We start from the raw sequence: 14,026 nt of genomic DNA, 5'->3' as shown, positions 1-14,026 counted from the left end.
CTGGGCTGGGCTATGCTCTGGGCTGGGCTGTGCTGGGCTGTGCTGGGTTGGGCTATGCTCTGGGTTGGGCTATGCTCTGGGCTGGGCTGAGCTGGGCTGGGCTGGGCTGGGCTGGGCTATGCTCTGGGCTGGGTTAGGGCTCTTTGTCTGGGACCCAGGACCTCCAAGTCCTTTGCCTCCTGCCGCTCCGTGGGGAACAGCACTGACCCAAATGGCTGTCAGCCCTGGCAGAGGTGTGAAGTCAGTGGCGAAGCCTCCGTCTAGCCCAGCTGAAGCCAAAGCTGCAGTCAGCTGCTGTGGGCCAAGACCTAATCTGAGGGTTCTAGACATTGGTCCCCCTGTAAGACCCACCCCCCTGCCGTGACCAAGGAAACACAAGAGCTCAGTCTCGTGGGCACCCACACACAGAGACTTGTACAAGGCACCCCGGGGGCGGAGGGGTGCAATTTGGGGGTGCTGTTTGGAAAGGAGCGGCACTCAGCAGAGAAGTAGGGTAGGGTCCTGGCATGTCTGAAGGGAGCCGCCCGTGGTGGGCACCGGAGTCTGGGAGGCAGGGCTGGGGTAGCCGTCCAATGAAGCCTGCTCGTCCCCTGGAGAGCCGGCAGCAGGGAGCCCCTGGAGGCTCCTCAGTGGGAAGCGACCACACTGGTGGTGTGTCAGTGAGGACCCCCCGCCGCAGTGAGCAGGAATGAGGGCAACAGGACAGCCAAGGCTGGAGCAGAGTTGAGGGGAGGCATCCAAGTGCCGCTGAGGGAGAGTGACCCCACAAAGCTGTGCCCCACGTGTGCCGTGGGGTGCCCCGGGGTGCCCACCCTGAGCCCAGCACGGAGCCCCACGGAAACCCAGGCATCTGGAAGGTAACAAGGGCCCTCCACATGTCCGTGCGGCCCTTGACTGCTGAGCACCTACCGTGTGAGACAAAGCACAATCACGAAAGTAAGAGGTGGCCATAAGGGCTATGGAAGGACACGAGAAGGAAGACTGGGAGGTTGGGGCCATGGAGGGGGTGCGAAGCTTGCAATTTTAGAGGGGAGCTCAGGAAAGACCTCCTTGTGAGGTGCTGTGGGAGCAGAGCGTGAGGCGTGAGGGACCGGCCCGTGGACGGCTGCAAACGGCAGAGGGCGCGGCCAACACCAAGGCCCCACGGCGACGGCGATGGCGACGGCATGCCTGCTGCTTGGGGAACAGCAAGGAAGCCAGCGAATGACAGGGGGAGATGGGGCTGGGGTGTGGGGAGCTCGGGAGGCTCTGTTGGGGCTCTGATGTTGACTCTGAGCGAGGCGGGGACCTTCAGAGGCCTGCAGCAGCTGTGAGAATGTGCCCCACGGAGCTCCAGCTCCAGGGACCAGGACTGAGCAGGGGTCCCAGCTGCTGGGCTCTGGAACCCATCCTCATGGGTGCCTGGAGGCCAGAAGCCCTGTGCACAGCGGGGATGCCAGCACAGCCTCCCACCCCGGGAGACAGAGACTCCTCTGCCGTGGGCACTCCTGGGCCTTGCTGAGCCTTCCCTAGACTGCATGGCATCAAGGTTTCCTCGCTGCCGTCCTTCGCACTTCCCTCACTCAGGACCAGCTCTGCTTTGGTCTGACGGCTCACCCAGCCTTCCCCATTTTCCCTCCTAAGTGCTTTCCCTAAAGAGACAATTTCGGGCTCACCCCAGCTTGGTGGCTGCTTCTCGGAGGACCAGGACTCAGCAAGGGCTCTGAGTGAATGGAATCTGTGCTTGAGCAAAGTCACTCTGGCTGCTGCCCAAGGGCAAGAATAATAATAAGCCGGCTGGGGGACGCCTGGGTGGCTCAGTCGGTTAAGCATCCAACTCCTGGTTTTGGCTCACAACCCTGATCTCAGGGTTGTGAAATTGAACCCCTTATTGGGCTCCATGTTCAGCACAGAGTCTGCTAAAGTTGCCTCTCTCTCTCCCTCTGCCCCTCCCTGCACTCTCTCTCTCAAATAAATAAATAAATCTTAAAAAAAAAATAGGCCAGCTGATCAGAAACCAGTTACAGGACACCAGGCAGGAAATGGTGGTGGCTCCCACCAGCATTAGCACTGGAGGGGTGTGAAGGGGTGGGGAAGGATATGCTTTGAAACAAGATGTGCTGACAGTTAGGGATAAAGGGAAGGAAATGACAACTTCAAGTGCTCAGCCTGAGCAACTAGAAGGATGGAGCAGTCAGTCCCTGCAATGAGGACTATGAGTAGAGGCCCCTGGGTGGGTAAAGAATTGGAGCCTGGTCTGAGAGAGAAGGCAGTGACTCGAATGGAATGACTCTGGTGTTCAGAGGATGTGTCTGGCTAGAGACAAAAATGTGGGAGTTGTCAGAATGTAGATGTTCTCAAGCATTGAGGTAGAATGAGATTCTCCAGGGAGGGAATGAAGATCAAAAAGGAAGGGTCCCAGGACTGGACTCCGATGTTCCTAAGGAAGAACCAGTGGAAGGAAGCTAAGGAGGCCTAGTGGTGAATCGGGGGCCGGGGGCATCAGGAGGGTGTGGAATGTTCCGGGAGCAAGTAAAGAAAGTGTGTCAAGGAGGAGAGAGAGCTTGATAGGGTCAGATGCTGCTGATTCATCAAAGAAGACGAGGGCCAGGAACTGACCGTTGGATTTAACAATGTGGAGGTCGATGGTGACCTTGAGAAAGAAGATTTTGATGAATACATGGGCAGAATGCCTGACTGAGTGGGTCAGAAAGGAGAGAGAAATACTGAAGACTGTTGTGACATTTCTGTTATGAGTCGTGGAGAAAGGGCAGGTCACCAGAGAGGGATGTGGGCTCAAGAAATACAGGATGGAAGAAATTGTAGCATGTTTGCAAGTTGTAAATGCAATATCCTATTGTTAAGCCCTATTTTACAGATTATGGAACAAAGACTCAGGAAGTTTAAGTAACAGAACCTATGACCAAAAGAGCTAGGCTTTGAATCCCAGTCTGTCTGACCCACTCCAAATCCATGCCCTTTAATAGATCACTTTTAAAAAACAAATTGGATTGGCACAGCTTTTTTTTCATTTCACAATATGTCATGAGCATTTTCCCACATGAATAAAGAATAAAATTTGATATAATTAAAAGGAGAAATAAACAAATCTACAATCATTCGGACAGATTTAACTCACTTCTCTTAACATCTGATGGACAAAAAAAAAAATCATAATGAGGTAATGAAATATTTTAAACAACATGATGAACAAACTTGACCTAATTGGTGGGTGCCTGGGTGGCTCAGCAGGTTAAGTGTCTGCCTTTGGCTCAGGTCATGATGTCAGGGTCCTGGGATCAAGCCCTGCATCAGTTCCCTGCTCAGCATAGTCTGCTTCTCCCTCTCCCTCTGACCTCTCTCCCCTGCTCGTGCTCTCTCTCTCTCAAATAAATAAAGTCTTAAAGAAAACAAAACTTGACCTAATTGACATACATAGAACACTTAGTCAGCCATGCACAATGCAGATTCTTTGCAAGTGCACACAGAATACAAGCTGGGCCACAAAGCAAGTTTCAAGACTTCAAAGGATTAAAATCATACTGAAATATTTTCGGATCACAGTGGAATTAGCAAGAAATAAGAAAGAACAACGACTAAAAAGTAATTAAACATTTGAAAATGAAGCAAAATACTTTTAAACAACCTATAGGGCAAGGAGGAATTCTCAACAGAAAGTTTAAACTGAAAGATAGTGAAAAGACGATATATCAAAACTTGTGGGATGCAGCTAAAGCTGTACTTAAATGGAAGTTCACAGCCTTTAATGCATAGATTCGAAAAGAAGACAGATTGAAAATCAATGATCTAAGTATCCATCCAAAGAAAGTAGAGGAGGAATGTACAAAAATCCTTTTCCGGAGGCTGGGAACAAGACAAGGATGCCCACTGTCTCCCTTCCTACTCACCATCCCACTGGAGGTCTGAGGCAGTGAGAGAAAGGAAGAAAAAGGAAATAAAAGTATGAGGACAGGAAAAGAAGAAATGAGACTTCCATTATTCATGCGTGTGACATGAATAGACTGAATTCATAGAAAATCCAAAGGGATTTGCAGAGACCTATTAGGATTAATGAATGAATTCAACAAAGTCACTGGATATAAAGTCAATATACGAAAACCAATCATATGTCTACATACCAGCAATAGACAATCAGAAAATAAAAGTGAACTGGGGACATCACCTGTAGCCTCAATCCCTAATACGAGGATCAGTGAGATAACAGGTGTAGACTCCTACTGCAGTGCCTACATCGTAGGCACTCGACAGAGGCTCCTGCCATTCTTATCTGCCTCCCTTCACGCCTCTTTTCTGTTCTGAAATCTCTTAAAGCCACCCTGCAACTCTGCAGGGCAGTTGAGCCTCTTCCCCACACTCCAGAGAAGTCTGCCTGAGCCTCAGAGAAGTCTAAACACAGGCGGGGAAGACGTCCCATGCAGGAAGGAGTGAGTCTCTTCCATTAAAAGTGCTCTCGTAGAAGGATATTTATTCGTGTAGAAAGATGTTCGTGAGATACTGTAACATGAACAAAAATAGCTGTACTACTCCAAAAAAAAAAAAAAAAGTGCGCGTGAGTGCGTGTAGGGGTCTTTTTGTGTGTATTTACAGAAAAAAGACTGGAAGGTATAGAAGTCAATGTTACTAGTATTTATCCTGGAAGATAGGCTTAGGATGATGGTTATTTTCTTTATATATATGCATACATATATGTATATGTGTATATATAGTATATAGATCTATAGATCTATAGATATATCTATCTATATCATACATATTATATATATATGTGTGTGTAGGTGTATATATTTAGAGAGAGGGAGAGGGAGAGATCTCACGTGTGTGCATGTGTGTGTGTGTGGAGAGAGAGAACTGTTTTTATTCAACAGCTGACACCAGAATTCCTCACAGGGAAAATACCATGAGTTTCTGGGAGAGAAGAGAGAATATGGGGAAATCTGAGGCCACGTGGGAAGCAGTGGCTGGTGGAAATCCCCAGGGCGGAGGGGAAGGCTGTGGCGACATCCCCTTTGCCTCATCCCCATCGGTCCCTATCCTCAGTAAACAGGGTCGTATTCCGAATGCCCTCGGTGTGGACTCGAGTTTCGTGTGTGTCTGGGTGGTGGGGACAGGAACGGTGACAGCACGGACAGGCAGAACCCTCGTGCAGGGGCAGCCCTCGAACGCGCCCCCGGGGGACCCCGCGGGTCCCTGGCAAGGCTTCGCACCTGCCAGGCGTGGAGCCAAGATCCTAACCTGGTGGCTCTAGAGCTCGAAGAGTTAAGACCCCAGCTGACACCGGGTGGCATTTATTCTTCACTTTCTCTACAATGAGCATATGCTCCTTGCGGAACTAAAACACACAGAACTGAAAAAAGAATGTTCATCACCCTCGAAGCTGCTGGGCAGAGGGGCTGCATGCTGGCTGGTGGGCGGGCTCACATCCAGCGCACCAGGCTGAGCCTCCCCCAGGTAAACGCGGAGACAGGTGCAGAGGCAGGAAATGCTTATGACACGACATCCCGGGCCGGGCCATGTCTCCGCTTGAGTTTAAGGATAGAAAACAAGGTCTGCGTGTGCGGGGAGGGGGTGTGAAGAATTGAGAAACAGTGAGTTCGTTAGGGCTTCTGATGGTGCCTGACCTTTTCCTCTTTCTGTGATTCTTGTTGTTGATTCTTGTTCTGTGATTCTTGTGTAATCAAAACAGGAAGGGGTTGGTGAGCTGGTCAACATCATTCGGTCGGATGAAGGAACTTTCTTCATCCCTCGCTGCCCCTTGTTCCAGAAGTGGAGGGGTGAGCCGGGGACGGGGGGGCCCCGGGGGCACCTCACAACTACATGCCGGCCAGGGGCCAGGGGCCACACACATGTTCGTCTTCACAGAAATTCCACCACGTGGAAATTCTTGTCCCCAGTTTACAGACAAGGAACACGGCTGGTACCTGACCCAGCCAGGGAACCGGGCCTGCGCCAGACCTGAGACAGGCAGAGGGAGTGCAGGCCCCGAGACTCACCATGTAGACGGATTCGTCCGGAGGCTGCTGCTGGCTGTGGGCGCTCAGGTCTGAGCCCGTCTGCGCGGGGTGCTTCTGAGGAGCCTGCATCCTTTTCTGTGAGGAAAGGAGTCTGTCAGGGCTGGGGATGGGCGGCTCCCACCCCACAGACCCCACCAGGGCAGAGAATGGCAGATTGCCAAGAGGCCCCTCAGCACCTCCTCCCCACCCTCCCCAAGGAAATGTGGCAAATGCGTCCGAGACCCACATCATGCCACTCATCTGCCCGCACAGACCGGAAATGGTAGAGACCGCCATGAGGCCTCGCCCACGGACGCAGTGCCTGGCTCAGGGACACAGTGCCAGGTGCCAGGGTGCCAGGGTCCCTGGCTACGGAGCTGACTGCTGGGGGTGGTCCTGAGCAAGTGCCAGCCAGGCCAGATGTCTGGTCCCCCTCTGCCCCTGCCCCTCTCTGGGCCTCAATTTCTTCAGCAAGGAACCCTCCTCCACGAGACTGTAGCAAGGATTCAGGGAGGTGACGAGGGGAGAAGTGCGTGGCCCTCAGGTGGCACAAGGTGGCCCTTGGCTGACTAACACACCCTTGTCGGCCACCTCTGGTTAGCCGGGTGGTGTGAAGAGGTGGATGCCGGCCCTGCCTTCCTGGGACTGAGGACCTAGTGGGGACACGGATGGCGAACTTTCAGTTTGACTAAAGCATGGTTCACACACTGACTGACAGGGCAGAGCCCCTGGCACACTCTGGGGGACAAATGCCTCACCTGGCAGAAAGGGGTGTTTATTTTTTCTAAGATTTTATTTATTTATTTGAGAGAGAGAGAGGGAACATGAACAGTGGGGAGAGGGAGGAGAAGACCCCCGCTGAGCAGGGAGCCGGATGCGGGGCTCGATCCCAGGACCCTGAGATCATGACCTGAGCCGAAGGCAGACACTTAATGACTGAGCCACCCAGGTGCCCCAGAAAGGAGTGTTTAAAACCTAAAGGCTGAGGAACACCTTTGGCAAGAGAGGGAGGGGAGGCAGAGGGACCAGAGTGCCAAGACCTAAAGGTCTCGAGGAACTTAAAGACAGTCGACGTGGCCAGAGAGAGGGGGAAGCTTCCCGGGTCTGGGGCCGAGCTAACAGCGTGGCCGGTGGAAAGCATCTGAGCGGCTCGCGCGGGAGCGGCCAGGAGGGGCCAGCGTCACAAAGCTCCCGCTGGCCACGGCGAGGCTCTGCTGGTGGCCGTGGAGGCGGGGGCGCTGGGCCCGTGGGGAGGCACCGGGCTCCGGGAGACGGGCAGCTCCTTCCGAGGCCGAGGGAGGCCTCCCGGTCCCCCCACCTCGTGCAGGCACCACACTACCAACCGTGCGGCAACGACAGCCTCGTCTCGGGGCAGGAGCTAATTCAAAATCCCGGCTGCCTGCCCGTCCCCAGCCCGTGTACTCGGGATTAGCTCGCAGGCAGAAGCCAGAACCACCCCAGTCGCAGCCTGATCGGGGCTCGGGAGAGGGGGCCTCCCCGGATGCCAGCCGGGGCTCGCTCTGAACGCACTACCTGCCCTATCTCACGTGCTTCTCGACAAGCCTGCGAGGCGAGTCTTCGTGTGGTCTCTGTTCCACACTTGGGGACCAGGAGGCTCAGAAAGCGCAGGAGACTTGCCTGAGGCCACAGAACCAGCTGTGGCAGAGGTAGGATTTGAACCCAGGTCTGTGTGATTCACCAAGATGCTGACCTGACCGTATCTGGAGTTTTCGCCCCTCTGTTTTGTACGAACGTGTGGGTCTCATGGACAGTTAGGTAAGTGCTGGCCTCCATATAGCACTTCACAGTTTACAAAAACCCCTGAGACTCGCTCTTAGCGTCATTTAATTCTCTTTATAGCCTGAGGAGGTAGACTTCACAGAGGGGTGAACTGAGGCCTGTCCAGCTAGTCGGATGACTGCCTTTGGGTGGAACCCAGGTGTCCTTTTCCAAATCTAGTGTCCCTCCCCCTCACCACCTGCTTCCTGAGGCGTCTGTCACAGTCAGAGGCCACGGCTCACCTCAAGACAGCTGGGGGGCTGGTGCCTCTCCCTTTGCTGAGCCTGTCGGCCTGGACACTGTCAGGGCTGGTGGGTGTGAGCTCGTGGGCAGGGGCTCTTCTGGACCCTGTGGTGAGCAAGCCAGGCCCAGCCTCGTGGTGCTTCTTCTGACACTGGTGGGACTGCAGGGAGGTAAGTGCCACTGTGGGGTTGTGGGAAGGAGCCCCACGACTGCCAGGGGGCTGGGGCAGACTTCTGAGGGCCCGCCCTGTCTCCCGAAGATAGGAGAAGAGTCTGAGAAAGTGTCGCAGGCCACGGGAACAAGGCACGGGATCGCGTGGGGGCAGGAATATCACACGTCAGGGACATGCTAAAGGATGGACTGTCAGATAGAAAGAGGCCGATGGGAGTAAAAGGTGAGAGCAGATGAGCCGGGAGGCTGGCGAACGCACTGCCACAGAAGGCAGGGAGATGAGGCCTGGGCTGTGGCCCACGGGGGCTGCCCCCCTTGAAAAATCAGACGGGTGCATTTTGTTGCAGGGGTGAGGATGCTCCACCCCTTGGCGCCAGCCTTGCCCTCCCCGGGTGCCTTGTTCCCTGCCATCAACACTTGCCCTTCCAATTGTGATTTTCAAATGAATAAACCAATCAGTGTGGCCACCAGCAGCTCAGGAAAACTGTAGAGCCTCAATTTCCCCCTCTGTACAATGGGACCAATACTATCACCTTGCCCACCTCACAACCTGGCCACCTGGGACTCATCTTCCAAGTCTCAGCGCTCACTTAACTAAGCCATGCCTCCCGCAAGCATTTAGCATGCGTCAGGCTCCCACCGGCAAGGGGGGAGACTAAGCCCCTGCCCTCTGGGGCTTAAGTTATGGTGGGGGAAACAGTGACAAACACATAAGCACAGATGCGGGGAGCAGGGCTGGAGGGGACACAAATGGGAGCAGGAAGACCTGTATTTGGGTGAGGAGTGAGGGAAGCCCTGGGCTGGGGGATGAGGCAGGGTAGAAGGGGCTGGATCCTAGACAGGTTGTGTGCAGGGCTTGCTGTGGGGCAAGACGGAGGAGCCAAGCACAGCTCTAAGGCTTTTGGCCTGAGCATCTGGAGACATGGCACCATCTGCCTAGGCAGGGCAGACTTGGATGCTATGGAGTGGTGCCAGGGACAGTGAGTGCCAATGCCCGTGGGCCTCACATGGTGGACGTGATCTGGGGCTCAGGGAGGGGTCCGGGCAGCGTCAGGGGTGAGGACCATCACCCCAGGAGCAGAGCAATCACCGGAGAGTGTACAGAGTGGGGAGTGCTCTGAGGAAGGGGCCTGAGATTGCGATGAGCAGAGGCCGCGAAGATGCAGGTGATCAGCACAGGGCTGCCCAGGGGTCCAGGAAACAAGGGAAGAAGTGTGCAGGGGAAGAAGGTGACCTTAGGGGATGAGGATGGACCAGCCATCAAAGTCAGAGGCTGCCTGCTCTGGGAAGCCAACTTTGATCCATCCCCAAGCTGGGGGGGCGGGTGGGGAGCCCTCTGGCCTGCTCTCATGGCAGGAATCGTCTGCGTTTTCTGGGCCAGTAGCTCCCGGCTTCCATTCATTTATCCGCAGCTGCCTGGGCTCCTAGGGTCCTCCGTGGGTCTTCTCGTCTTGGCCCCCATGGCCTGGTCACTGGCTGGGGGCCCCCCTGCGTGCTCTGTTCCTGCACTCAGTTCACACCAAGCTGGCCTGCGAGGGAAGGGCCACAGGGGCCCGCCCAACTCTGGAGCGGCATCCACAGTGTCCGCATCCCAAATTTGGATCCAGTTCCAGGGAGCTCTGGGGACTTCTCTGGCCTCTGGCCTTCTGAGTTCTCTCTCCTTCAAGGCCAGGCTCCTGCCCCAGCCCTCCCTCCTCCACGTGCAGGGAGGGAAGACAGGAAGCGTCTATGCACTGCACTCCCACTGTGGGTCAGGCATCCAGCTGATGCCTCCCAAATGCTGTCTCTTCCCTCCGCTTCCCAGGTGAGGGGTGAAATCCATCCTTAGCCCCATTTCTGGAGGAGGAGAGCAAGGCTCAGAGAGGGCTGTAGCTTGATGAGAGGGCAGGGGCTGCATCTGTCTTGCTTTCCACTGTGTCTGGAACTTAGCCCGGTGCCTGGCATGCACTAGAGACTCAGGAGCTATTCCTGGAAGGAGAGAGGCTAGGATTCGTTAAAGCCATGCAGCAGGGGCAGGGGCCGGGCTCAGAAGTCAGGCCGGGCTGAGTGTTATCCCCTCCTTTCCTCCTCCCCAGACTTTACTGAGCACCTACTCTGCGCCGGGTGCCTCCCTGACCTTGCGGGACCCCGAGATCCAGCCATTACAATCCTGTTTTTGCAGAGCAGCTGCTGAAGTGAAGGCTCAGGGCCAAGGTCTTGACCTGACCTGGTTCTGCCCCTCACCTGCTATGCTTCATACCCACGGGAGGCACCTGCGCCTTCACTCGTACAAGCCTGGGGTGGGGGTCCACAGCCCGAGTGTGGGTCCTTCACCACCTCTGCCTGACGCACAGTCTCCGTGTCCACACCCAAGTCCCACTAGATGCTCAGTAGTCGCTGAGTGACAAACAAGTCAAGAGCCGTCCTACCGGGGCACCTGGGTGGCTCAGTCGGTTAGGTGTCTGCCTTTGGCTCGGGTCATGATCTCAGGGTCCTGGGATTGAGCCCCATGTTGGGCTCCCTGCTCAGCGGGGAGTCTGTTTCTCCCTCTGTCTCTGCGGCTCCCCCTGCTTGTGCTCTCTCCCTCTCTCTCAAAAATAAATAAATAAAATCTTAAAAAAAAAAAAAAAAAGAGCCGTCCTACCTGCTACCGTCACGGGAAGAGCACCAGAGGTGGGGGAAGAAATATATTGGGGATGAGAGCCAAGCTGGGCATACAGTAGGTGCTCAGCACATGTTGGTTGATGGAGGGAAAGTGGGCCTACTGGCGGGTGGGTCTCTGTCCTAAACCTGGGATTCACGGGAGGCCCAGTGGAGCGTTTTCCATCACCTTCTTGTCTTCACTGCTCAGTCATCCCCGTGACCAGGCCAGAGGCAGGGGGCCAAGGTCCCCCCGGGACCTCATAGCAGTGCCTGCTCCTTGGGCGGAGCAGAGTGGACTCCCTCTGTGGTTTCTCAGCAGAATGAGCCAAATTAGGAACCAGTCACTCCAGGGTCACACCCCACATCTGCGGCGTCCCAAGGTGGATCATAGGACAGAAGAGGAACTAGAGGGGTGGCTGAGGCCGTCACCAGGCTCCGGCTCACAGATGGCAGGAAAGGCAGCCTCCAGAGTTTTATGGCAAATCAAGTGGCCATGTTCACCTTCTTTTATCACCTTGGAGCCTTTTCTGGAAGAGTGATTATGTCTGCAGCCTGAGGCAAGGTGGGAAACTGAGGCCCGGGTCCAAGTCCCAGGCCTGCCATGTACTAGTCATGTGGCTCAGGCAAGTCCTTCCTCCCGCTGACCTTGGGCTGCCTCTCCCATTCTTCCATCCCACAAGGGGTCTGCCAGACACTCACCTCAGTGGGTCCTGAGCTGGAGGCGCCCAGGCTGAGTCGCTCCCTTGTAAGCAGGGGGCTCTAGCAGACTGTGTCACCTCCTCAGCAAATCTCACCAGCTCCACCTTCAGCCTCTAACTTGCCTTGCTCACCACTTCCCCAGAAGTGCTGTGCCTCGGTCACCTCTGCCCGGACTAATGCAGTAGCTCCTCACAGAGTCTCCCCCTGCTTCTCACAGGTGCCGGAGGGTCCATCGGGATCAATCTGATCCTGTCCCATGTCTCCCCACGCCCTGCAGGGCCTCCCAGCTCACTTAGAGTAAATCCAGTCAATGCTCCCTGAGCTCAGGCCACACCACCCACCTGGGGTCTCCCTGCAGTTCCTGCCTCAGAGCACCCACACCTGCTGTTCCCCTGCTGGACACACCCTTCCTAACGTCTGCCCGTCCCCCTTCCTTCCAGGTGCGGTGTGGGGAGGCCCTCCCTGACTCTATTAAAACCTGCAAGCTCCCTCATTCCCACACTCAGTACTCTCTTCGCTTTGCTGTATTTTCCCCCAACACTTATCACATCCGTTATGCTACTACTTATTTATATGTTTGTTTATGGTCTGTCTCCCCTCAGCTGGAATACAAATTTGACGAAGGCAGGGATTTCTTGGGGATCCATTTTAGTCATTGCTATAGCCCTGGGGCCTTAACAGGGCCTGGAATTCAGTAGGTGCTCAATATGGGTTGAATGAGTCAACACATGAAATCCCATCTCAGGGGGCCCTTCCCTGGGAGTGGATAGGGACCGGCCCTCTGGGTGCAGGGGCTGAGCCTCTCTTGACCCAAGGAACCCCCATGGTGGTGCAGAGCCCTCTTCCCACACTCAGGGCCTTTGCTGACTGAGCTGCTCCCCAGGCTTGGCCCCTATGGCTGCCAAGGAGCAGAGGAGCTCTTGGTCCCTAGATGGTGGGGAGCACTGGCCTGGGCTGTTCCGATTGAGGCTTTCAAGGAGCCAGGACAGGGGTCCAAATTGCAGCCTGGGGCCCTGACAGCCATCTTTGCCCCCCCCCCCGAACTGGCAGAACCTGACACCCACTGGGTAATGCATTCTTCTGCCCAACAAACATCTACTGAGCACCCCCCATGCCTGGGCATGCACAGAGCATGGAAACAAGCTCACCTCGGCCTCTGTCTTCAGGGCACTTACTGCCTGGCAGGGGGGGCAGGCATCGAACCACCACCCACAGGGCTGGTGACAACGAGAGTGACAAGAGCCCAGTGGGGAAACAACCCTCCCTGTGTTGGTCCATTGCAGCCCGAGCAGGAGTCAGCCTGGTGCAGAGCTGGACCAAACTGCCCCATCCACCTGCACTCCAGCCCTGACTCTGTCGTGTGACCCTGGGCAAGTCACCACCTCTCTGGGCCTCGCTTTCCAGAGTTGTAAAATGGAAAGAAACGTCCCTTGCAGAGTTACAGTGGGACACAGAGGAGAGCATGGGGCAGGGTGCCTGGTAGACAGTGGCTCTTAGGAAACACTTCGTCCTCCCATCTGGGGTGCTGGGGATCCAGAAAACCAGGATGGTGCCTCCTAAAGATTTATTTATTTATTTATTTGAGAGAGAGAGAATGAGAGACAGAGAGCACGAAAGGGAGGAGGGTCAGAGGGAGAAGCAGACTCCCGGCCGAGCAGGGAGCCCGATGCGGGACTCGATCCCGGGACTCCAGGACCATGACCTGAGCCGAAGGCAGTCGCTTAACCAACTGAGCCACCCAGGCACCCGGATGGTGCCTCCTAATCCAAAGAGCTAGAAATGGGGCTTGAGCCTTGCACCGAAATACTCAGGAGGACCCGTGGCCTGGAAAAGGCTGACGGGCCCTGGTTTCGTGCAAGATCCACAGGACCCGGTGGTGGCAAGCTAGCCTATAGGGGTGGACGAGGGAGGGGTCCCGGTGCAGGGAGGCCACGAGGAAGACCCCCTCACCGAGGCCGACTGGGACGCCGTGCAGGGCAGGCAGATGGCCCCTCCACTCCTTGGGAGGCACCCGAAGCCACAGTGAATGGGCTGGAGGGGCAGTGCTGCTGGGCGTGTGCATCCCCTACCTTCCTCCAGAGCAGCAGGGCTGTGACCAAGATGCTCAGCACAGTCAGGACGCCAGTGAAGCAAAAGAGCAGGAGCTGCTGGGAGCCCTGCGGGGGTCGTCGGTACCCCGTGTCTAGGAGGAGGGCAGGGAAGCGGAAGGGTTAGTCACCTGATTAAGGCTGGAGCGCACCCCACCCCGCCAACCCCCAGGCCCCCAATCCCTACGTTCTCCTTTACCCAGGACTCCACTTACAACACCCCCCCGAAGGAGTCCCCCAAACCCCCACCCCTGCCAAGGTGCTCATTCCCACACTGGCTTTTGGCTAAGCCCCTTTCTAGGTTGGCAGCCTTGATTCTTGTTAAGGGCAAGGAACACATCTTTTGCTTTTTAAGTGTCCCTGCCTCGGAATGAACTGGCCCCACTCAGAGCTGCCTGTGGGACCCCGGAGCTGCCTGTGGGACCCCGGAGCTGC

The 14,026-nt window shown here is 55.7% G+C and overlaps 1 protein-coding gene across 2 annotated transcripts in view; it reads right to left on the bottom strand.

The window, feature by feature from the left end:
- Positions 1–14,026, bottom strand: part of NFAM1 (NFAT activating protein with ITAM motif 1) — a 59,457-nt gene that overhangs the window by 11,210 nt on the left and 34,221 nt on the right. For both annotated transcript variants that reach the window (XM_034987372.1, XM_034987371.1), the window contains exons 3-4: positions 13,574–13,686; positions 5,991–6,086 (exon numbers count right to left, since the gene is read on the bottom strand). In XM_034987372.1, the coding sequence (XP_034843263.1) occupies positions 5,991–6,086; positions 13,574–13,686 (209 nt within the window). The remainder of the gene's footprint in view (positions 1–5,990; positions 6,087–13,573; positions 13,687–14,026) is intronic.

The sequence above is a fragment of the Mirounga leonina genome, unplaced genomic scaffold, assembly GCF_011800145.1.
Source record: "Mirounga leonina isolate KUSES-001 unplaced genomic scaffold, KU_Mleo_1.0 Mir_418, whole genome shotgun sequence".
Classification (NCBI taxonomy): domain Eukaryota; kingdom Metazoa; phylum Chordata; class Mammalia; order Carnivora; family Phocidae; genus Mirounga; species Mirounga leonina.
Note: the sequence above shows the minus strand (reverse complement) of the source record. Positions and strands in the feature narration are given on the sequence as shown.